The 23,031-nt window shown below is 40.6% G+C and overlaps 1 protein-coding gene across 2 annotated transcripts in view; it reads right to left on the minus strand.

Moving 5' to 3' along the window:
• The window catches only part of STXBP6 (syntaxin binding protein 6), a 243,924-nt gene that overhangs the window by 155,656 nt on the left and 65,237 nt on the right, over window positions 1–23,031 (minus strand). For both annotated transcript variants that reach the window (XM_039254676.1, XM_039254675.1), the window contains exon 2: window positions 10,093–10,281. In XM_039254676.1, the coding sequence (XP_039110607.1) occupies window positions 10,093–10,246 (154 nt within the window). In that variant the 5' untranslated portion in view covers window positions 10,247–10,281. The remainder of the gene's footprint in view (window positions 1–10,092; window positions 10,282–23,031) is intronic.

A 23,031-nucleotide genomic window follows, 5' to 3' on the forward strand; every position in this document is an offset into this window, starting at 1 on the left:
AGGGACAGGAACTCCATCAACTGAGCCAGTTCTAACTCCTCACAAAGTTGGATAAAGAGGCCTAAACACAACAACTTCAGCATCCAGTATATCCAGCAAGGCACAAATACCCATGAAATCAGAATGGAAGTCTTTAGACTCTCAGAAACAGAATTGTGATGTGCATTGCCTTCCCTCGCTCCACCATTTCCAGCTGGGGGTGTGTGCAGAATAATTTTCGAACACAGAAAATTAAGAGGAGCTTGGTTTAGAAACTGAGAGTCAGGATGACTGTGAGGTCCCTAGCAGAGGTGGGACAACGAGTGGAGGGGAAGGGGAAAACGTATGGATGAGGAGGGAGGAAACTGCCAAGGCAATTCTGGGCTTTTTGTGTGGCTTTTGTCTCATACGATGTGGGCCACAGAAGCCTGTCATTGACATATATTAACATGATTTCTAAACTGCAGATGAATTAGCTTTGTAGGGCAAGAACCAGTGGATGTCCCATTTAATGATAAGAGAATGACAAGATTTTCACAAGATAATTTACTCATAGAGCTCAAGGCCTCCCATGTAACGGGCCTTACACTGACACACATATATAGTTCATTTAATCTTCAAAAAGCCCTTGGGATGGATGGATATATATTAATTTCCATTTTACAGATGAGAAAACTACATCTCAAGGAGTTAATACAGCCAGTATTTCGCCATAAGTCAGTCTTACACCTAAGCCTGTGTTTTGTAGCTGTTTTGGGCTAGAAGGAAACAGGGAACAATAGTGACTGGTGGCATCCCAGAGTGCCTCTGACTACAACTACTGACCAATAAAATCCTGATGATGTTCACCTTGCAATACGACAGCAAAGAGCACTGACTTCTAAAAAGCAGTAACTGAGGGGCGCCTGGGTGGTTCAATTGGTTGTGTGTCTGACTTCAGCTCAGGTCATGATCTCCCGGCTCGTGAGTCTGAGCCCCGTGTCAGGCTCTGTGCTGATAGCTCAGAGCCTGGAACCTGCTTCAGATTCTGTGTCTCCCTCTCTCTCTGCCCTTCTCCTATTTTCTCTCTCTCTCTCTCTCTCAAAAATAAACATTAAAAAAATTTTTTAAGCGGTAACTGAGACAAACACCACCACCACCAAATTCCGCATGAATTACAACCCTGCCTTCTTGGTCTGGGGCTGCCAGGTACACAGGGCCTTGCCAGCCATGTTCTAGAAGGCGAGCTGCCTCAGTTTGCCCTCTTCCTAACCAACGCTCGCTCTACCTTTGCAATTAGTCAAAAGTAATCAAAGCGAAGGTAACTGAATCAGCTGTGAAATTCCTGCTCTTAACAGTGGGCTGTGTGGTAGGAGAGCACACAGATGGAGTTTCCTTTTTAAATGAAATGTTTTGGCACTAGCCTCTGTCAAGAGTTTTCCCTTGTTTCCATCTGGCTTTAGTACTGGAACGCATACATGAGAGAATGGAAAAAGAAAACTCCGTTGGCGTGCTAAACCACTAGAAAAGCTCAAGAGGTTGACAGCATATCCTCTAAACCCTCAGAGATGAAAACGCTTTGCTCAATCAAGGAATGCTGCCACATTGTTTCCAAGGAAGGGGAGAGTGCTGTTTCTCAGACCCAGCCCCATCTAGAAAACAGACGAATAAGCACGCCCACTGTGCAGGGAGATGGGCACAGAGGTGCGTCTAAGCCCGTCACTCCCTGGCCCTGGCCCTGCGCGGTGCACTTACCCTCACACTTCAAGCCTCTGCTGGTTCATCTGCAAAGCAGAAGCCATGTCACAAGACCGTTGTGAGGATTAGGTGAGATAATACCCTTGAAGGGCTTAGTTATCCATTTTTGGCATCTCCTATTCACCAGGCTTTAGAAGACACACATATTATTACCAGCAGTTTTCACAGGAAGAGCTCTAGAACCATTAAGGAATTTCTAAAAAATTTTTAAGGCATCCAGTTTTTTCTATTACCTAACTGAACAAAATAAGTGCCTACACAAGGGAACTCTCAGAGTTCCCCTGGGGAATGAATTTTCTCTAAGAGTCAAGTACATCTGTTGTCATTCTGATAGGCTTTCTTCAGAGTTCAGTTACTGGCATACAGGATTGTCACCACCCAGCCAAGACTAACCAAGGGCTAAACCTGTAGGAAAGCAGAGTAATAACAAGACATGATTATCACTGAAATTGTGTAAGGAGGATAAGAAAAGAAGTTTGGTTTGGGACGTTCTCTCTCACACAATTCTTACATGGGGTGGAGGGGGGGAACACAGCGGCTAAAGGAATACAGACCTACAATCATACTACCTGAGTTCAAATCCCTGTTTGGTACCTCATACGCTGATGACCTTGGGCAAACTAATTTACTTCTAAATGCTCAGTTTCCTTATCTACAAAATGAAGACAGTACTTTTATCTACGTTGTAACACTGTTGTAAGGATTAAATGAGTTAATATATATAAAGGGCAAAGAACCACATCTCAAACAGGAACTCAGTTAATACCGTTAGTACTACTAGTGTTATTATATCGCTAATTCAAAGGTAGGCTTGGTGCCAGCCTAATTGTATTGAGCACTGAATCATGTGATAGGTGTATGGCAGGTGCTATACTGAAGGTCATTTATTATTTATTTATTTTTAAAATGTTTATTTTTGAGAAAGTGCACGCAGGGGAGGGGGAAGACAGAGAATCCAAAGTGGGCTCTGTGCTGACAGCAGAGAGCCCGATGTGGGGCTTGAACTTGCAAATCACGAGATCATGACCTGAGCCGAAGCTGGACACTTAACCAACTGAGACACCCAGGCGCCCCTACGCTGAAGGTCATTTATAAATAACACCTGGTGGCAGAATCTACTGGGTCAGAAGACATTTCAGAAAATCCTCTCTCTACTTTTAACTTCACCTAACCAAGGATTAATGTTGTTACAAATGTTTTAATCAAATATATCTATGCACATACACAAAAGAACCAAATTCCCAATATAAAGTATAACAGAGGATACTTCATTTTTATAAAATAAAAGAGGATGTAGAAAGAATCATAATAAGGCACTAGAAATAACTTTTTTATTGCACTGTCTTCTAGAGCTACTTAAGGTTTTATGGCTGGATTTACATGTCAAATCTCTATGAAAGCAGAGACTTACCCTGATGCATATTACAAATGCAGGAGAGTCTATTAGTCAATAACCTCAGAAGTTATAGCAAGACTATAGGTCAAAACTGTTCAATGTCTTACCAGTTTTGAAGGGTTAGGGAAGAATTTACTCCTTGAAACATAGCCCTCCCTGGGCACCTGGGTGGCTCAGTTGATTAGAATCCGACTTGGGCGCTGATCACGATTTCATGGTTTGTGAGTTTGAACCCCACATCAAGTTTTCTGCAATCAGCACTGAGCCCACCTTGGATCCTCTGTCCCCCCACCCCCCCTTAGCTCCTCCCACACTGGTTCTCTCTCAAAATAAAAAAATAAACTTAAAAAAAATAAAACAAAACATGGTCCTTTCTACACCACATTCCCTGGTGACCTAAGTCAGAAGAAATGAGGTACTAAGAGAGTATGAGCATGGCCACTGGGGTAAAAAGGACTGGGTGGATTTCCCAGTCTGTTACTTCCAAAATGGTGGCTCTAGGATGGCATAAGTTCTGATGAACACTGGTTCCTTTGTCCATGAAATGAAGAATGTAGCACCTCATTGATAGGAATGCTGTGAGGATTAACTGGAATTACAACAAATAATATATATAAGACTAATGATTTTTATTTTTTCTACATAATTTTTTTAATTTTTAACATTTATTTTTTTAATTTTTGAGACAGAGAGAGACAAAGTATGAGTGGGGGAGGGTCAGAGAGAGAGGGAGACAGAATCTGAAACAGGCTCCAGGCTCTGAGCTGTAAGCACAGAGCCCGATGCGGGGCTCGAACCCACGGACTGTGAGATCATGACCTGAGCTGAAGTCGGCCGCTTAACTGACTGAGCCACCCAGGCGCCCCTCCTCTACATAATTTTCTAAAAGATTCACAGTTTTAGTAATATGTAGTACTTTAATAATAAAGAATTATAAATACATATTTATTGTAGTTGTTTTGTATTTTTTCTTTTACTATGAATATGTTTGTAAACATGAGTTCAGAGTGGAGTTTTTCATTTTCCTGGATAAAAAACTCTTGGAAAGTTAACTCACCATTCCTAAAGAAATCATTTCTATCAAGGTCAAATTTCATCTGTCTTGTATTCTTCCTTTCTCTCTTTTCTAATATTTATAGACCTTGAGATGAGATCCAGTCAGAATTAGAAAGAGGATGAAAAGAATTTCTTTCTATTCCAGACTGCTGACAATTAACTTTGCTTACCCTAATTCCAATAACAACCTATAAAGAATGCTCTCAAACCCTCATAAACGCTTTAAGTGTTCATTTGGATTATTAACAGCCTGACTTTCTCCCTACATGACATGTAGGAGATAAGAATGAGATTTGGTATAAAATTTTCAAAGGGTTCAGAATCCTAGAACCTCAGAACCCAAAGGAACCTTTGAATGTGCCAAGTAGATAAACTGAAGCCCAGAAAAATTCAGAGGATTGAACATGGTTATGAAACATGGAAGGCCAAGAAGTATTTTTTGGATAGAGCAGAGTACAAAAATGTACCTTTATGTCAAGCATACCAATAAGACAACCCAGAGTAGAACCCACCAATGTAATGAACTTCTCAATGTTGGGTTCAATATCTTCGAGATGACATGCTCAAAATACAATGGGTTTTACCACACCCTGCTGGTGCTACTGCAGTAGCACCTAGATCTGGATTTTGAAAAGTTCTCAAGATGATTCTTAAGGAACATGTAGGAATGGCAACCGCTGAGGTGAAGAGCAGTATTGCCAGGTTCTAGGCTCCTATCCATTGTAACTACCCTCCACGGGGATCCATTCACATAAATTATTTCATCAAAGATCATTCAGAACTATTTTTTTAAATAAGAAAATTTTGCTCCCTAAACATCTAAAATCATTTTCAAAAGATTAAGATTTTGTTTCAACAAAAGATGTAAAAGAATGTATTAATCACAAAAATTAAAATTTCTTCACGGTTTTTATGGGGACAATGAGTAGTAACCAAGGATTTTTATCCATTTATGGATGTGAAGGCTAGCATTATACACTGCATATACTCAAAACAAGATTGGGAAAATAGATTAAAAAAAATTTTTAATGTTTTATTTATTTCTGAGAGAGAGAGAGAGAGAGAGAGAGAGAGAGAGACAGGCAGCTTGAGCAAGGGAGGGTCAGAGAGAGAGGGAGATACAGAATTTGAAGCAGGCTCCAGGCTCTGAGCTAGCTGTCAGCACAGAGCCTGATGCAAACCCACGAACCATGAGATCATGACCTGAGCCGAAGTCGGATGCTTAACCAACTGAGCCACCCAGGTGCCCTGGGAAAATAGATTTTAAGTATGAATTATGGAATGTTCAGTAGCTACTGGGCCTCTACTAGTAAACTGGTCTTTAACTTAGCACGTTTCCAGTTTAGTTTTATAGACCCAAGTTTCACCTAAGGGGCAACCAACTGTATTGGGGGTAAGGCTTGCATTATACCTTGAGTGAGTTAACAGTTCTAAATTTTAAAGTCTAAAGTATAATCAGGTATGTAGTAAGCCATAAATTTAAACAGCATCTTCTATTTAAACACAATGAATAGTGCTTCTGTACTTGGCAATGTGTCAGGTTCTATAAGGAACTTAAAGTGCCCTGACATTTACATCATATAGATTCAAGCACAGGTTTACCTGCTACACAGCTGCTTCTGTTTGAGGGCTCAACAAGGCTATCTAAGATAACTTTTCATTTGTATGAAGAAGAAGGGCTAGTTTCTGTCCTTATAGGAGGAGGCTGGAGATATAAAAAGGTTAATAAATTCTTTTTTTTTTTTCAGGTTTATTTATTTTTGAGAGAGTGAGCCAGGGAGGGTCAGAGAGAGAATCCCAAGAAGGCTCCACACGGTCAGTACAGAGCCTGATGCGGGGCTTGATCTCACAAACTGTGAGATCATGGCCTGAGCTGAACTCCCTGAACTGACTGAGCAACCCAGGCACCCTGAAGGTTAATAAATTCTTACAATCATCCCACTAGTGACTCTGTAAGAGCTCTTTTAAAATAGATTTTGTTGATGTATTTACATATAATAAAATGTACCTATTTTTAGTGTGCAGTTTGATAAGCTGTGAAAAAGATACACACCCAAATAACCATAATCAACATATAGAACACTTACAACATAGCAAAAAATTCCCTCATGCCCCTTTCTAGTCAATCCTTGACCCTAACCCTGTCAGCCACCAATGGACTTTCTGTCACTACAGTTTAAGTTCTGTCCATTCTAGAATTTCATATAAATAAAATCATACAGCATGTAGTCATTTCTTTCTTTTCTTTCATACAACATAAGGCTTTTGAGTAATCCATGTTGCTGCATGTTCTGGCAATTCATTTCTTAGGGAGCATTCCACAGATAGAAAATAATTGTTCTTTTACATGTAGATGGACACTTGAGTTCAGTTTATTGGTTATTATAATTAAGACTGTTGCTAACTCCTATGTACATTTCTTTATGTGGGCATGTTTTTTTATTTCACTTGGGTAAAAGACTAGGAATAGAGTCGTTGAGTCAGAGTGCATGTTTGAATTTACAAAAAACTGCCAAACTGTTCACCAAAGCAGTTGGTGAACATTCCCACCAGCAAAGTAGGAGAGTTCAAACTCCTCCCCATGCTTGCAAACACTTGGTATTGTCTGTCTTTTTAATTTTAGCCATTGCCAAAAAGAAAAAGTAGAAACCAGGCTTTGAGAAGGCAAATCAACCAAAGCCTGTCAGGAGATAAATGTCTGCACACTATCCATGAAGCCATTTGTGAAGTCCAATGAGAAACTTTCAAATTCTATTCTGAGGCTCCACAAATGAACTGGGGAGATTATTTCTCTCCTTACACAATCACAACTAAATAACCCAGGAAAGATCATCTTACTTCCAATATCTTTCTGGATTCCTCCAAAGGACATGCAATTCACTCTGAAAATGGTAACTCTTAGGATCATAGACTCACCCTCTCTGATCTGAAATTTGCCAGTCTCACCCACACACAGCCAGTAAAAGACACCAGATACATACAACACTTGGGCTTAAATGCATGTGCTGGCAAGGTTTGAAAGCTAGGATATTCTTCCCCTAAAAAAATTTTTTTAAACTTTTTACACTGCTTGAAAAGTGGTTAAGTATTATTTGCAGACATTGCCCTAATTTGAACAAATCTTGCCTATTCAAAATGGATATAGCTGGTTTTCATCAACAAGAGTTGAAGAGCCTGGCCTCCCAGAAGGCGTAGGTGGTTCATCCTAACAGCAGGAAGGAGGCTGTCATTCCAGGGCTCTGCTTTCACTTCACAGCTGCCTCTGTGAGTTGAGCTACAAAGGGGTCATCCTGAGACCGGATGGGAGAGAAGGAGCTACTCAAAATCCAGCGCAGTCTTTTAATGAGGCTGCCCTTCCCTCTGCCAGGAATGCTCACTGCACACACACCATGTCTCTTCAGAACCAGGGAGGCTCTACTTTTCTCGAAGCTCTGGGTTCTCTGGCCAGGACAAATTCTCTTCACACATGCTTTCGCATCACTGTACTGTTCCTTTTGAGCCTTTTCACAGTTAATAGTTATGTTTATTTTAGTAAGTAGTTGATTGATGTCTACTGCTCCCTCCCCATCAAACAGAGTAAGCTTCACCCAGCACCTAGAGTGCTCAGCACATAAAAAATACTTAATAAATATTTGAGGAGATAATTACTTGTCAATTAAAACATTACCTTATGCCTCTAAGCTTCACATAAGTTAGAAAATAAAGAAGGCTGCTCCTTTCTCAATTATTAGAAAAAAAATCAAACTGCAAAAAACTGGGGTGTCAAAGTTATTTGGTCATCTCTGGCTCCAATTTCCATGAAATCATCTGCTTAAATGTCAGGTCTACTTTATCAATCTATCCTCTTGTGATTCAAATCCATGAAAAGAATGACGATGAAGACTATCAGAACAAAATATTTTCCTCTTTTAGAATGGAATTCTGCAAAAGCAATTTACATCGTTTCAAACTTGGAAACTAAAGTCTCGGTAATCTACAAGGGAAACACAGTTATCGGATAAGTCCAGGTCATTATCTCCCCTGGCGGGGGAAATGGCTCTACTATTTCACTGAGACGAGGCAGGCAGAGAGTCCCTGTATCACCCTTGCAGATTTTATGATCAGAAGTAGGCTGACAGTAGCATATGCCTCAACTGCAAACCAAACTTCTGTCTCTTCTAGTCAAAGGGATGTCTCTTCTAGTCAAAAGCAAAACTCTAGTGACTTCTAGACCATCCACCTTTTCTTCAACTACCTGTCTTCAGGAAATCTCAATGAGGGGCGCCTGGGTGGCTCAGTCGGTTAAGCGTCCGACTTTCACTTAGGTCATGATCTCGCGGTTCGTGGGTTCGAGCCCCGCGTCGGGCTCTGTGCTGACAGCAAGCTCAGAGCCTGGAGCCTGCTTCAGATTCTGTGTCTCCCTATCTCTCTGACCCTCCCCTGCTTAGACTGCCTTTCTTTCTCTCTCTCTCTCTCTCAGAAATAAATAAAAAAAAAAAAAGGAAATCTCAATGAAACACAGATGGAATAAAATTTAATAAAGTTAAATTAGAGTCACTATGTGCCCATACTCAGCTCCTGTTGAGCTCAGCCCAAACACAAAACAAAATTCATCATCATCCACTCTATTCATTATTGGTGCAAACAGAACTCTAGAATCAAAATTTAAGATTATGAAAATATTTTTAAGACCTGAATCTCATTAACAAAATACTAGGAAGATATTGGGAAAGGTTACTTCTTTCTTCCACTTAGTCTTTAGGTATTAATTGAGTCCCTATTATATGCCAAGCACTGCCCAGCACAGCAGGGGAATGCAAATATCCTCCAATAATAACCAAATTTCATTAATCTAATCCTAATTTGGAATTCAGAAGGAAAGACGAATATTTCAAGGTCAATTCTCTCACACTCGTTTAAATAAAAGCTTTCTCCTAACCATTGAGAAGACATTCTTACCAAAAGGCTATGTTATCATTTCATCATAAACCAAGATACAGTCTTATCAGTATCTTTACATATTCTTTCTGGAAAAAACCTATCTACACACTGAAATGAATTCTGATAAACTTAGCTTATTTTTTTCCTTAATCTAAAAAGTGGTCCAAAAATTAAGTTTTATTCCCAAGCCACAAGTGAAGGAAATAAAAAAAGATGAATTAAGGTAACCTTCATTCTTATATTGCCTGGTTACAAGAAGTGTTATCGGATTTACTACAAATGCCTCAGGTGTTCAGCTTAGCACTACCACTACTCCATGGAAAACTTATCCAAATTTTATCTCAAAAACTTGGTAGGAAACCACAGGAAGTCCCACACATTTACAATCACAAGCAGAAAGAGAAAAAGAAATAATCCAACAAAATTCTAAGCTTAATGGAGTAAGTGCCTCTTCCTGACAAGGGACAGCTGTCAGGCAAAGCAATGATTTGGGTGCTGCACCTACTTTCTCACATTCCCTCAGGTGTCCATATTTATCTTGAGACAAACTATTACTGATTATTGGAAACTGTTAACGAAAAGAAACCCAATGAAACTCAGGCTGGCGATAATGACCATTATCCAGACACCAGGAATTATCCTAAAGCAAAAATTCCTAGAGTAGAACCTGCTTTCTGTCAATGCAAGTGAAGGGAAGTATGGCCAAACAAGTGTGTCTGTCAGCCCCTCAGGAGAAGGGGCTCAGGAGAAGTGACCCTTTCATCACTTTATGACCTGGAAACTACACTGAAAGTGGAACTTCACTCCCGTTCCAACAAAAAAACCCCTCAAAAGTAGAGGTACCGCTAGGAAATAAGGACCAGAGAGGACAACAAGAGAAACAGGAAACAAGACTGAAGAGCAGATGTGTGCAAAAGCTGGGTATACGACCCACCTGGATACCTTAGAATTAACTGTTTTAAAATGAAGCTGTTTAAACATTCTTAGGGTCTGGGTTTCATTACCTGACAGGCAGATATATGTTAAATATTCGCCTTGACCCCCAGTTGCCAAGAAAGGAATCTTTTTCTTTGTCCTCCTCTTGACTTGGACAGCTCCCAGCATCCTTTCGTCAAGAGGTGCAAAAATTTCCTTGCTGATGGCAGACTTGGCACTCATTGCGGAACAATCGAGGAGGGCACACAGCTAGTTTCCTAAAGAAGAAAAAGAAATAGGCAAGTTGAGTTGACAATACTCTAAGGCTCCTGTGAGAGTGAGCAGCAAGTTGATTCTCAGGTGATGTAATTTTCAATTTGTTGTTTAAACTCTAGCTTGCTTGAAACACACTGTGGAGTCATTAAAAGCAAGGTCTGCATTTTTGTATCAACTATGAAAAACACAAACACAAAGGGAATACTGATGCGGTCGCTGAAAATGTCAAATACGATGTGAGATGAAATGTTATCTGGAAAGTGCGTCAATCTCTACTCCAACTGCATCTAATGGTAACTGGAGGGCTGTAGGTACCCCCATTCCTATTCTGTAAGAAACATGGTTTTGACTTTCCAGTTGAGAAGTCTTTCCACTGCCCAACAATCCTTAAAGTCAAGAAGTTCTTTATGCTGCCTCAAATCTCCTTTAATGTAAATCCATTTCCCTAATTCTACTCACAGTGGAAATAATTATATTATCTACATAATAACCATACATGCAACAGAAGACCATTAATTTAATCACCCATTAGGCTGCTGTAGATCACACTAAATAATTAATCCTTATTTATTAGCCTCTTTCAATGGGTCCTATTTTCCATTGCTCCTCTGCATATAGTTGCCATGCTCTGAACCCTTGACAAATTCTCCACACTTTTCTTCAGCCAGAGTGGACAGAGCATTCTAAAAAAAAAAAAAAAGTCTGACTAATGCCAAGTATTTTGGAAATGTTACCCGGCAGTGCCCACATGCTATGCTCCTGTGGGTAACTGGCAGCGTGCGCCCGATAATTAAGAAGATATAGCAGTATGCTGCTGACTCACAGAGAGTCCCTCCTCTCCCTGACACCGAACTCACATGTATACAGCCCTGTGTTATATTTAGTTTTCCAGAACTTATACCTCCCTGACGGTCTTAATTCTGCTTATTTGTGTCCATTATAGTCAAGGTCAGTCTGAATTTTAACCCTATCATCCAAAAACCTCAACGGCAACTTGATGAGACATTTTCTATCCCATCATCCTAGTTACAGTCTGTATCTTAATCACTAACCAACATCTGTGTAACCAGTGAATAGAACTAAAGGTGCAGACAGGGCCTGTGGGCTGGACACGTGGGTTATACAGCATATTCAGAGAGAGCTGGGAGTGGGTCAGCAGCAGAACCAAATATGGTAACAGCAGCTCAAAGAGTTGGCCTGCTGTAAAACTGAGCCTGTTGGTGAACACACACTATGTGCCATCTCTAGGCTCAGTATTAGAGACACAAGAAATATTTAAGACATGGTGTCTGTTCTTCAGGAGCTGACTGCTGACCTCATTGAAGGTTCTGCTTTATGAGGGAAAACCACAGGATCACCCTTCCCAATGCAAGATTCACAAATGCTACCAACATAGCTATCCATCAGCAACTTTGTGGTAGGAAAGAGATATATTTAAAAAGAGCATTCCTCTGGTTAAAGAAAAATTTCTCCTACTTTCAATTTTGTAACAGCACAGGTTTTCTTGGTGGCCGCAAGAATAAAGAATACAAAATGTTGCTTCTATTACATCCATCTATATTTCCACTACATATTATACTCATCTATACCCAGGTCCATTTATGCTCTGATCATGCTGCTTTCTCAGTGCCACCAGGTTCCTTACAACGGCTGAGATCATAATGACACCAGTGTAGGGGCTGGTTTTCAATGTGCTGACCACTGACGGATAACCCCGCAATTTCCCAGAAGTTAGTGAACATGATTTCTCCCACCATGATTTACCCTGTGACTTTTCCGGGCAGCATGTTATCATTTACAGGGACATTTCAAAAGCGAGAGAGAAAAAAGGCCTCTCGCTCCTCACCCTTTGGGGACAGTGCAAAAGTGAGCCAGTGGGAGCACAGAAGCATCTAAACATTCTAGAAGCAATGCCGAAAGCATGTCATATCCCCAAACACACCAGGCATTCTCTGACCGGTGGCTTGCCAACTGTCCTATGGCTTTTGCTTTCCTATCCTGGATTCTCATTTTTCTAAAATTGTGTTTCAAAGAAATAAAAAGCATCATTTTATTGTGTAAAATCTGCCAGAAAAAAAAGGAACATGCCTATTTTACCACACTCTTAGAAAATTTTGTTCTTCTTTGAAGAAATTGGTAAGGCATGGAAATGACCTTTTACTAATTTATACACACACACACACACACACACACACACACACACACACACACACACACTGATATTCAGTAGCCAAAAACAATAACAAACAAAACATGACAAAAACCAGGAAACATAAAACCAGGAACTTCACTGAGCACAAGTTCTGGAATCAAAACAAACCTGGATTCAAATTCCACCTCCAGCACTGAAGACCTATATATGACTGGGCAAATCTCTTAAAATTCCAGACCCTCAGTTTACTAACTGCAACTTACAGAGATCTTCACCCACCTCGTGCGTGGAACTATTGAAAGAATTAAATGAAACAATGCATGCAAATCACTTATTCTAGGGCCTGAATCATAATAAACTCTTAAAAATAGAAAATTTTAATTAACTCTGCTACAGCATGAAAAATAAAAGGCTCTCTGAACGTGTAGAAACTGAGCAAACGTAGCCATCCATACCAGAAGGGATTTGTAAAAGAGAAATTCAACTTTTCCAAAGCCTTTTCCTCATTCATAGTATGAAACTCTCTAAATATGGATACATGGTCTATTTTATGAAAGGCTCTGCATTGTTACAAGGATGATGAATTCATAGGCTTCATCCTCAGGAAACTCACTAGTAGGAGAATGTTGGACACATTTTGTGGGATGTGTATGCAATTACAGGCATGTGTGCATGGTTTTTTTTAATTTTAATAAATTAAAAAATTTTTATTTTAGAGTGAGAGTGTGTGTGAGCAGGGGAGAGGGGCAGAGGGAGAGAAAGTGAGAGAATCCCAACCAGACTCCATGCTCAGCGCAGAGCCTGACATGGGGCTCAACCCTGCGACTGTGAGATCATGACCTGAGCCAAAATTAAGAGTTGGATGCTCAACTTACTGAGCCACGCAGGTGCCCCTGTGTGCATGTTTTAACACTGTCCTGGGAATGAGAATGTACAGTGGATCAGAAAGGAAAGAATCAGAAAGGGTAAAGGGTCCTTGTGAAGTTTTGTGGCAAGAATCTATGAGTGTCTCCCAACCTGATGGCACATCAGAATTCAGCATAAAAAGCTTTAAAAAAATGCAGACTCTTGGTACCCTCCTTTACACCCACCAAATCAGAATCTTGGCATTTGTGTTTTAAATAAGTCTCTAACTGGTTCTCATGCAGCCACCCTGACGCCTACTTTAAAAATCAACAGCCTAACAAGGAAGTATGGGATGGAAAGGAACGTATTCTTCAGAAAGAATACAGGAAGCGATGTAACAGGATTTTCTTTCCGGATTCAAGCCAGCAGCTTTATCAAGCCTTACATCTCGTTGGTAAATCAATGTGCAGCCTAAGGCTGGGACCCCACTGCAAGAAAGCAAGATGAATGCAACACTGATGACCATAAGTATTCTAGTCTACATCACAATGAAGGTAGCAGGACATGTCGCCCCAAAGTAGGCCACTTCGGTTTTTCCGATTATTTGGGGCTGAAGGCATCTGAAAAGCAGCAAATGCAAGGAGAGGCTTTGTCTGAACTCCCGCAATCTGCCTAAAGACAGAGCCTCCAGAAGGAACTCAAAAAATCCCCTTTCCCAGAGTTCCATCAACCAGGGAAGGTGGACTCTTGTCACAGGAGAGGCCACCATACCCAGGACAGACTTTTTCCACAAACTCTCATATTTCCCATCTGTTCTTCTAAGGGGGCACTCAATCTTTCCTAAAAATCATTTCCTCTCCCCTTTCCCTGTGGAGATAGTATTTAATCCTGAATTCTAAGGATTTAGAACTCTAAGGATTTTCAGAGTTACTCATTCTTCCCTGGGTATCTCCCATGTATCTATGAGGTGATATGTACTGACAGACTTCTGTTTTTCTCTTATTAATCTGTCTTTTATTATACTGGTCTGAGAACTCAAAGGGAGAAGAAACATTATTTTTCCTCCCCTACAATCCCATGGAAGTTTTTTTCTCTTCCGGGTCCACAGCTTCTATAGGCTATAATTACAAAGCTTCTCCACCCAAGAAACCAACCTACAATATGATTTGCAAGTCAAAGGAGCTGGCTGCCTTAAGTGGTAATTGTAGAAACGAATCTCAGTTAGTTTAATCCTTCCCAGGGCCTTTTAATTTATCTTCTTGCTGTATACCACCTATTCCATATCTACTTGCGTTAGTACATGGCTGCCGTGGGGAGGCGGCCCTCTACCCCCACCAGTAACCAGGAAATGAGAGTAACCTTCAGAGAAGGAGCTATAAACTCCTATGACCTCAGGACTGAGCAGATGAAGTATATAAGTAAAGGGTACAGATGGCAGATGTTTCCCACTCCAACATTAACATCTTTGGTTTCCAGGAATGGAATGGATACTTTTGTGGTCAGAAGATAACGAAGAGTGGCAGGGACTCCAGCAAGTTAAAGCTGCAGATGCCCTTAGCCACAGTTTCCCTTTTCAGCTATCATGCAGACAGGGGGTGTAGCCTACAGACTTCAAATATTTCTCACCTGAGAACCAAGAGCTCCTTTGGTGAGGTACAGTGATCTATTTAGCTTAATATTATCAAGGTAAACGGATTTGTCGAGCCTCAGGAACTTCCCTGCTTGGGCCTCATGTTTATTTATTTTTTATTTTTATTTTATTTTTTGAAATTGTTGGGGGGGGAGGGGGGGGAGAGAGAGAGAGAGAGAGAGAGAGAGAGAGAATCTAAAGCAGGCTCCATGCTCACCATGCAGCCCAAGGCAGGGCTCGATCCCATGACCCGGGAATCATGACCTGAGCTGAAATCAAGAGTTGGACGCTCAGCCTGAGCCACCCAGGCTCCCCTCGGCTTCATGTTTGGCATGCAATCTTATGATTATATTTTGGCACTAGCTGTGCCTATACAAGTATTCTGGACACTAAAGCAGTTATATTCCCATTGGCAATGAATGACCAGAATCCCTGGTTTTAGACACCATCCTCTTTAACCAGTTAATATAATTTGACCCTGAGGCAGATCCACTCATAACAAGCTGATATCAAGTTTCAGAATTCTCCAAGTTAAGAGTGAAAGTGATGTCACCCTGGAAGAGTTTTGGGGAGAATCAGCTGGTCTTTTCTAGTGCATCTGAACTCTGGTGAGGGGACCACCAGAACCTCCAATAACCTAGAAATCAGAGAAGTAAGATTACTGTCTAGGGACTTCTATGCACTACCACTTTGTGTTTGAAATTCTACAAATGCAACTTTAATCTGAGGACACTAATCATGCATCCAGCTTCCACCACCTTCCTGGCTTTAAATCCATTTATCTAGCTGTCAACTGAGCACTTCCACTGAGAGCTAACCTAGACTCTGTGTCTTCTTTCACCACTCCAACCCCCACCCTTCACCCCATAAGTCCTGTGAATTTGATGTAACCTTTCTGGATTCCATCAGAAACCTTCTCATTCTCGCATCTTCTGCCTTGTTTAGGATTCTCATCATCTCTAGCCTGAATGATTCTGATGCCTCCTAAAAGAGCCCTAGTATTGCTCCCATCTTGCTCACAACTGTCCGTCGATGCTGCCTAATGCAATATTCTAAAGGGTAAATAAAACTCCAGCTTAACTGTATTTGTTTCTTCTCTAAGCCTCAGGTCTTGACAGGAAAACACAATTACCTTCACAAGAAATGGGTCAACGTTATAAATATTGAAGCCAAAGTAGAGAAATGTTAAACTGCTTCCTGTCAACTCCACAGTATATAAACACTAAATGTTACATGTCAGAGGTTATCAAGCAATCATTAAACCTAAAAATAATGTAAAAATGTTCATTTTGCTCCAAGATGTAACAACTTCACCTGGTAGTTAGAAAACATGCAATGTGTTATGCAGCGAAAAATCTGTTTTTTCATGATTTCACATTATTAAGCCCGATGAGATAACTGGAGATCAAACTACCTTTATCAAAGTTTATTAAAGTAAGAGTTATTCATTCTAAATATACAAAATTTCTACATTCTAAATATGCAAAATCTCTATATAGACAACTTCACTCCTTGGTAAGATAGTTCTCAAGATGAAAATTTCAGTTGCTTTATGGCATGCAAGCATGTAGAAAATGTAAATAAATTAAAAATTTCAGTCCCCCCAGCCAATTTTTCCATGGAGTTCAATTACTACAACTAAAAATTTGCATTAGTGGAATCTAAAGAAGGAGTCTGTTATACTACTAGAATAGACAGATACTTTTAATCTGGTGAGAACATTCCAAGTGAGAAACTGAAATCACCATAAGTCCATCGTTCTTCACGGTAGAAACAAGGGCTGTAGAATGGGCTGCGTCTCGTGAAACCAGATCGAAATAGTGGAGCACGAACCATATTTAAGACTTCACAAGGCTTGCAAAGATCAGAACTAAATCAATAAGTCATATCCCAAAACAACCAACCAACCAACCAGACCAAATAAAACAAAACCAAAAAACAAAACGAAACAAAACAACAACAACCCTCTAAAAGTGTCCTTGAAGGACCAGAAACTTCTAAATAGGAAAATAAAAATTATATGAGTAAAAGCTAAAAATATTCCCTTTCCATTTGAAAAATGCTTGTAGATAGATACAGAAATACCATAAAGGAAAAATTCCAAAGACTGTACATCAACATCAAGTGAGGTGCCCAGGACCAGCTCCCAGAGGGGATCCAAGGGGCAAGGACCTGGACTTGTTTTCTGGATAATTTATTTATTATTGTTTATTCTGCTCTACAACCAGTTCAGTACCACAGTCTTCGGGGTTTTCCCTCTGTATTTAATGAAACATTTATAAAATAAGACTCCATAAACACATTTTGAGAGTACAAGGCAGATACTCTGTAGAGCCCTAGTAATGAGTCACTGAGGTTTGCATAGCGCTGCATGATTTACAAAACACTTCCACGCTCAATTCCAAGTGTGGAATCAAGATAGCTGCTAAACGTATCTCCCAAAGTTTGCCTTAAGATTGAAAATTAGGCTTTATAGGTATGTGTTTTAATGAATGGTAAACTATGTCATTTTAACCCACACTTATTGGTCCAGGGATTAAGAGGAAATTATAATTTCACTCACAGAAATTAATATTTGAGTTAGAACTCCTTGAACCAGCAATTCTACCACTAGGGAAAATGATGTGAGCATGTGTGCCTGTATGTATTATAAATGCATGCTTACTTCAGATTCATTTTTAAGAGAGAAACATTATAAACAATCTAAGTATCCATAGCCAATCTTCATACAGTATAGCCCATCGCTCAGGAGAATATTACATAGTCTTTAAATTCATGGCATAGAGCTACAGATACTGACTTGGAAAAATGATCGTATCATAAAACAGTGAAAACAAGGAGGTAACAAAACAGAAAATGAGCTCATGAATTACATGTGTGTATTTATATGTATAAAGAAATGTCTATAAAAATGGCCAAAATATTCATATAAATATTTCTGGATTTTGAAACCAGAAAATAGGTCAGAAATTAATTCTGCAGGGCAGTATTCTTATTCCGCTATAACCTGACTAGAGCGTTCCTTTGAACATTTTATTTTTGAGGTATACTATTTCTCTTCAAACTGGAAGATATATCAAAGTATATTTTATTGAGATTCAATTAATGGTCTGTCTGACTCTTTTCAGCTCCAGCCCAGAGAGCTCCATTTCAGCTGGGAATCCCAAAGGTGAAACTGGATAAATTTCCACTTTCAAAGAGCCGTGAGAAAAAGGAGCAAATGCTATGAACAATGACAAGGCCTGGAAGCCATTTCTGTGAGAAGAAAATGGCACCTCTCCTCTTAGCAAACGTAGCTCCACACCAGTGACCGTGGCCTGGTGAACGCAACACCAGCCATACGTCAGCTTGCATTTGCTCCCTTACACACACTCCTTTGGAACAGTGCAAAAACAGCACTACCATACACAGTACCCCCTGGTCATGGCTTACTTATATTCTTTAAGTGTATAAACTCTAAAATAAACACCCTAAAATACAGTTTAACTCTTTAAGGAAAAGGAAAATCCAGGGGCGCCTGGGTGGCTCAGTCAGTTAAGTGTCCAACTTTGGCTCAGGTCATGATCTCACGGTTCATGGGTTCAAGCCCCGCGTTGGGCTCTGTGCTGACAGCCAGCTCAGAGCCTGGAGCCTGCTTCAGATTCTGTATCTTCCTCTCTCTCTCTCTGACCACCCTCCCCTGCTCACACTCTCTCTCTCTCAGAAATAAAGAAAACATTAAAAAAAAAAAAAAAAAAGGAAAAGGAAGAGCCAGCATCCCCACCATCAGGCTACCAAATACTATGAAACTTGGTTGGCTTTCTTTTCCTGTATACACTACCCCTCCCTGTGTAGGAGACATCGTGCTCGCAGGATCCTCCAAAACCAGTGACTCACATCTACTTCAGTTATAAACCAAGACTATTTTCATCTCCTCTTTCCGTGTTTACATGTTCAGTGAGCACATTATTCTTGTTGGTTTAATATCCAAAGAACAAACCCTGTTCTACACCCAGACCCCAAGACCTGTGTTTATACAAGTTTATTTGTATTGTGGATGGACTTGTTAACCTTATTGTCAATCATCATGTCCCAACTTTAACAAATAATACAACAAAGCCAAGAAAAACCTACCACCACCACCACCACCACCACCAAAAAAGCTGCCAGAAGCAAGCCACAGTCACAAGTTCAAATTCCCAGGACTAGTTAATTTGGTTCCTCAGTGCCCATATACTGACTCCACAGTAATGGGTAGAAATAAAGCACCAGGGAGGGCAGGCTGGGGTGTACTCATTGGATTATGACAGGATTATCGATCCAAAACGTGAGCAGGCCTTAAAAATGAATTTAATCATATCAAAGAAAGAACAAAGGATTGTGAGAGAAAGCGAACTGAAAGGAGCCTGAATTGTTGGCATGTCTCAATCTCTGAGCATTCGTGTCACTGTGGTGTCCAACAGCTGGTTGGCAAACTAGAAAAACAATATATTGGCCTGGGGAGCATTGTTTATAGCAGACAACACTGGCAATTGACAAATCTATCCCAACCGACTAGGGACAAAGCCACATGAGGATAGACAATGTGAAAATAAACACTTTAATTATGTGCTATGTTCTGCACTGCTTGCTAAATTAGTACGTCTCTTTTACTTGCATTGACGACAGAAAAATGAGGCAAACACTAACCACATACATGAAAGAAAGTGGAAGATGCTAAAAAGGACAGAGCAGGCCCCAAACAGAGTCTCCTGTGCTATACCCCCTCTTCAGCAACCAAGACTTAGTACCTAACCTAACTGCTGTCTCAACCTCCCGCCCCCCACGTTAACCATTAACCGGTCAACTTGGAATTGCCTGGTCAGCATTCCAAAGGCCCTTCCAATCCCCTCAGGAGGGCAATCTGTCTAAAGCAACAACTCATTATTTGCTAAGAATTTTCTCTTGTAGCCCTTTATCTGCCTCTAAAAGCCATTTCTCTTTGATAGCTTGGTGAAGCTACTTGCTATTGTTAGACGAGATGCTGCCCAATTCATAATCATTGAATAAAGCCAGTTGGATCTTTCAATTCACTCAGCTGAAATTCTGTCATTTAACAATGACTTAGGTAGTAGTTTCTCCTTGTAAAGGAGGGGTCTGATTCACACAGAAGTTTATACAGAAGTTACGGATTAATAAAAAAAAAAAAAAAAGACCAAACATATCAACCACTAAAAACTAAGAAACAAATGAATAAATTCTCCAGCAAACATAGGTTGAGCCTTCTATATCAGATGTGATATATCTGATAAATCTTAGGTAAAGTTATAAATTCTCTTGATTCAGCTATTTCTATTTTATTTTATTTAAAAAATATCTATCTATCTATCTATCTACCTACCTACCTACCTACCTACCTACCTACCTATCTACCTATCTATCTAGAGAGTAGAGACAGAGCATGAGCAGAGGAGAAACAAGTTTACATATTTTCTAAAAATCAGAGGAAAGCCTCTCAAAATAATCTCTAAATCTAACATCAATTTTAAAATGGTATTTTCTACCAGAATCTCTGATTTGAAAACTATCATCACTTTATAATTTCTTGAGAAAATGTCAACAAGTTTCCTGTAATTGATATTTCATCAGTGTTATACCCTGACATGAAGTCCTTCACAGTAACAGGAGACACAAGAGACATGTGGCACATTCTGTACCCATTTTACACATATTTGTCAATTTAAGAGGTAAGGCACTTTGTCCTTCGAGGTCTCAATTTCACAAATAAGATTTTCATTAAGGTCATTAAACTCTTCTATCTCATAACGATCTGGCCAAGGAATGTGATTTTAACTTTAATTGGTCTCCCTGATGGTCAACTTCATGACTGTGTGCCTGTCATTATGATCTGACTGGTACTAGAAAGATTCCCACTGAGCCTCCAAAAGCTTTCCCCATCAGCAACCTCAAATTCTGACGTGAGATGCAGACACCTAGATATGGGACTTTGGTTACTGAAAATCCTCATTAATGTGTTTGTCCTGGGAGCGGAGGGCAAGATTCCATTTTACAAAAGAGGAAACTAGGGCTCAGAGTAGTTAAATAAGTTGCTTAAATTCACACAGCTTTAAAGGGGCAGAGCAGGGATTTGAACTTAGAAAGTATGATTCCAGCAGTCTGCTCTTCCTCACTATCTCACTAAAAAAATGAGAAAGGTCAGGATTGGGGAGGTGAATAGAAATGCATTCTAGGTAAATCAAGACAAATTCATCTTTCACAGTTTTCCCTCGGATCCGCCTTGCTTTCTGGTGGGACAAAATACTGTTATCATCTCTGCCCAGCAGCTACAAAGATAATGAATCAGGCTGTAGTTTGAAGTCATTCTTTCTGGATATCTGTTCATCTCGGTTATGCATGTCATGCTGTGTGGCTGGCAAAGAGGATCACGTAGTCTAGTCAGAATAGAGCTTGTTTTGATTCCACAAATAAAAAAGTGGGGAGTTGGTAACACAGCAGCACAGTCTATAATAGATCTGTCTCCGTAAACAGGACAATGCCCACCCAAAGTCTCATCGCAGCTGCTCACGACCCTCCTTCGGGGACGAGAGGTTTATAACACGAGTCCTCTCCTGGGAGGGCCTTGGATGGCTGCCACAAGGCAGTTTTATGAACCTTGTAGGCTATTATCCAAACCGGAAAAGGTTTTAAATATGAAAGGCACACATATCAAAGGTTTCTGCTGGTTCTCAAGGGAAACTTCTCTTTCCACTTCCTTCTGCTGTATTACCCCCCTCTGGCATTTCAGAAGTGCAACATGGACCCTCCTTGTTGCCTCCTCCCTCACACTCTCTCTGTGCCTTCTATCTTTTGTTGCCACTGCTTCAAGAAACCTTATTTGCTTCCCTAGCAGCAACACCATAGGCTTTACAAAAGGAAAAGGCTCACCAGGGGACCTCCATCCACTTGACTTTACCCAGAAGGATCTCCACAAGACCCTCCAGATGAGCCAACTGACAACCATTCCTTGACACCTTTTTTGGGGCCCTACCCACGAGAAGCTTATAATTCAGCTGAAAGGCATGGAGAAGTTAGTATGCTGGCATTCTTAAGCTTAAAACATTTCATAGCTGGTAATGACCTAAGTGTTGTCTGGCACACCAATTCTCTCCCTTAAATCGTTAAGAAAGCTGAAGTCTGGAGGGAATTTCCCAAATCATACAAGTAGAATAGCCAGGCCATGAGTAGGGCTGGCCACTGCTCTCTGCTTGGCTGCAATGCTCTTTCAAGTCGAGTTACTAGAGCTGTCCCAAGCCTGTGGAAGGTGTGAGCACATGGTATGCCAGGAGGGAGGTGGAAAGAGAGAGAAAAACCTCATTCATCACAGTGAGGACTCTTCTCAGATTCATTCTTTTTCTTATGAATTGGCGTGAAATTAAGTATTGGACTAGAATACTTCTAGCCCATTGATTTCAAAACCTCAACTTCTGGCTATCACCTTTTATTCTCTTGACTTTTCACAGTTTGTGCTTTCTCATTTGGCTGTCAAGGCCAAAAGCAATGTGGCTTGCCCAAGTGGAACAGCCTGAGACAGTCCAAGAAGCACAGAATAGTTTTGGCCAAGTCCCAAGCTACAGGGCTCTAGGCTGACCTCAACTACCAGGAGCCCCTCCTACAGACTCTCTGCTCTGAGCCACTGGAAGGAGAACACACCCTGGGCAAAGTCACAGGTCCATTATCTGCCTGGGAATTAATGCTCTGGTATTGGTAGTTTCCAGAAAGCTCAGGCTAACCATGCCAAGAGCCTGGTTCAGCTGTAGTAAGAGTTTCTCAGTGCCTCTTCCAAGCCCTGGGAAACAACAGGATAGGAAAATAGGAATCTGTCAAGCCCAGTTCTGCTCTTTGGAACTGCACCCTTCAGCCTCCGTACAAAAACACCACCAGGTGCCTGCAATCTGTAATCAGTGCTCTATTAAAATGCTCTCAGAAATGCCGGAATTATCCCGACTTCCACATGCAGCTGCACAAGGTCCTGTTGGGTAACCGAAGTCTTTACAGGTTCACTTGAGACTCCCTAGGAGCAGTAAAATAGAATGCCTTGGTTAGGATCCAGCACCCAACCATGGTACAACCTCACTTGAGAGGTGTCCTGCTTTGTACATTGGGATG

Source organism: Hyaena hyaena, unplaced genomic scaffold (genome assembly GCF_003009895.1).
Source record: "Hyaena hyaena isolate Hyena2069 unplaced genomic scaffold, ASM300989v1 scaffold_497, whole genome shotgun sequence".
Classification (NCBI taxonomy): domain Eukaryota; kingdom Metazoa; phylum Chordata; class Mammalia; order Carnivora; family Hyaenidae; genus Hyaena; species Hyaena hyaena.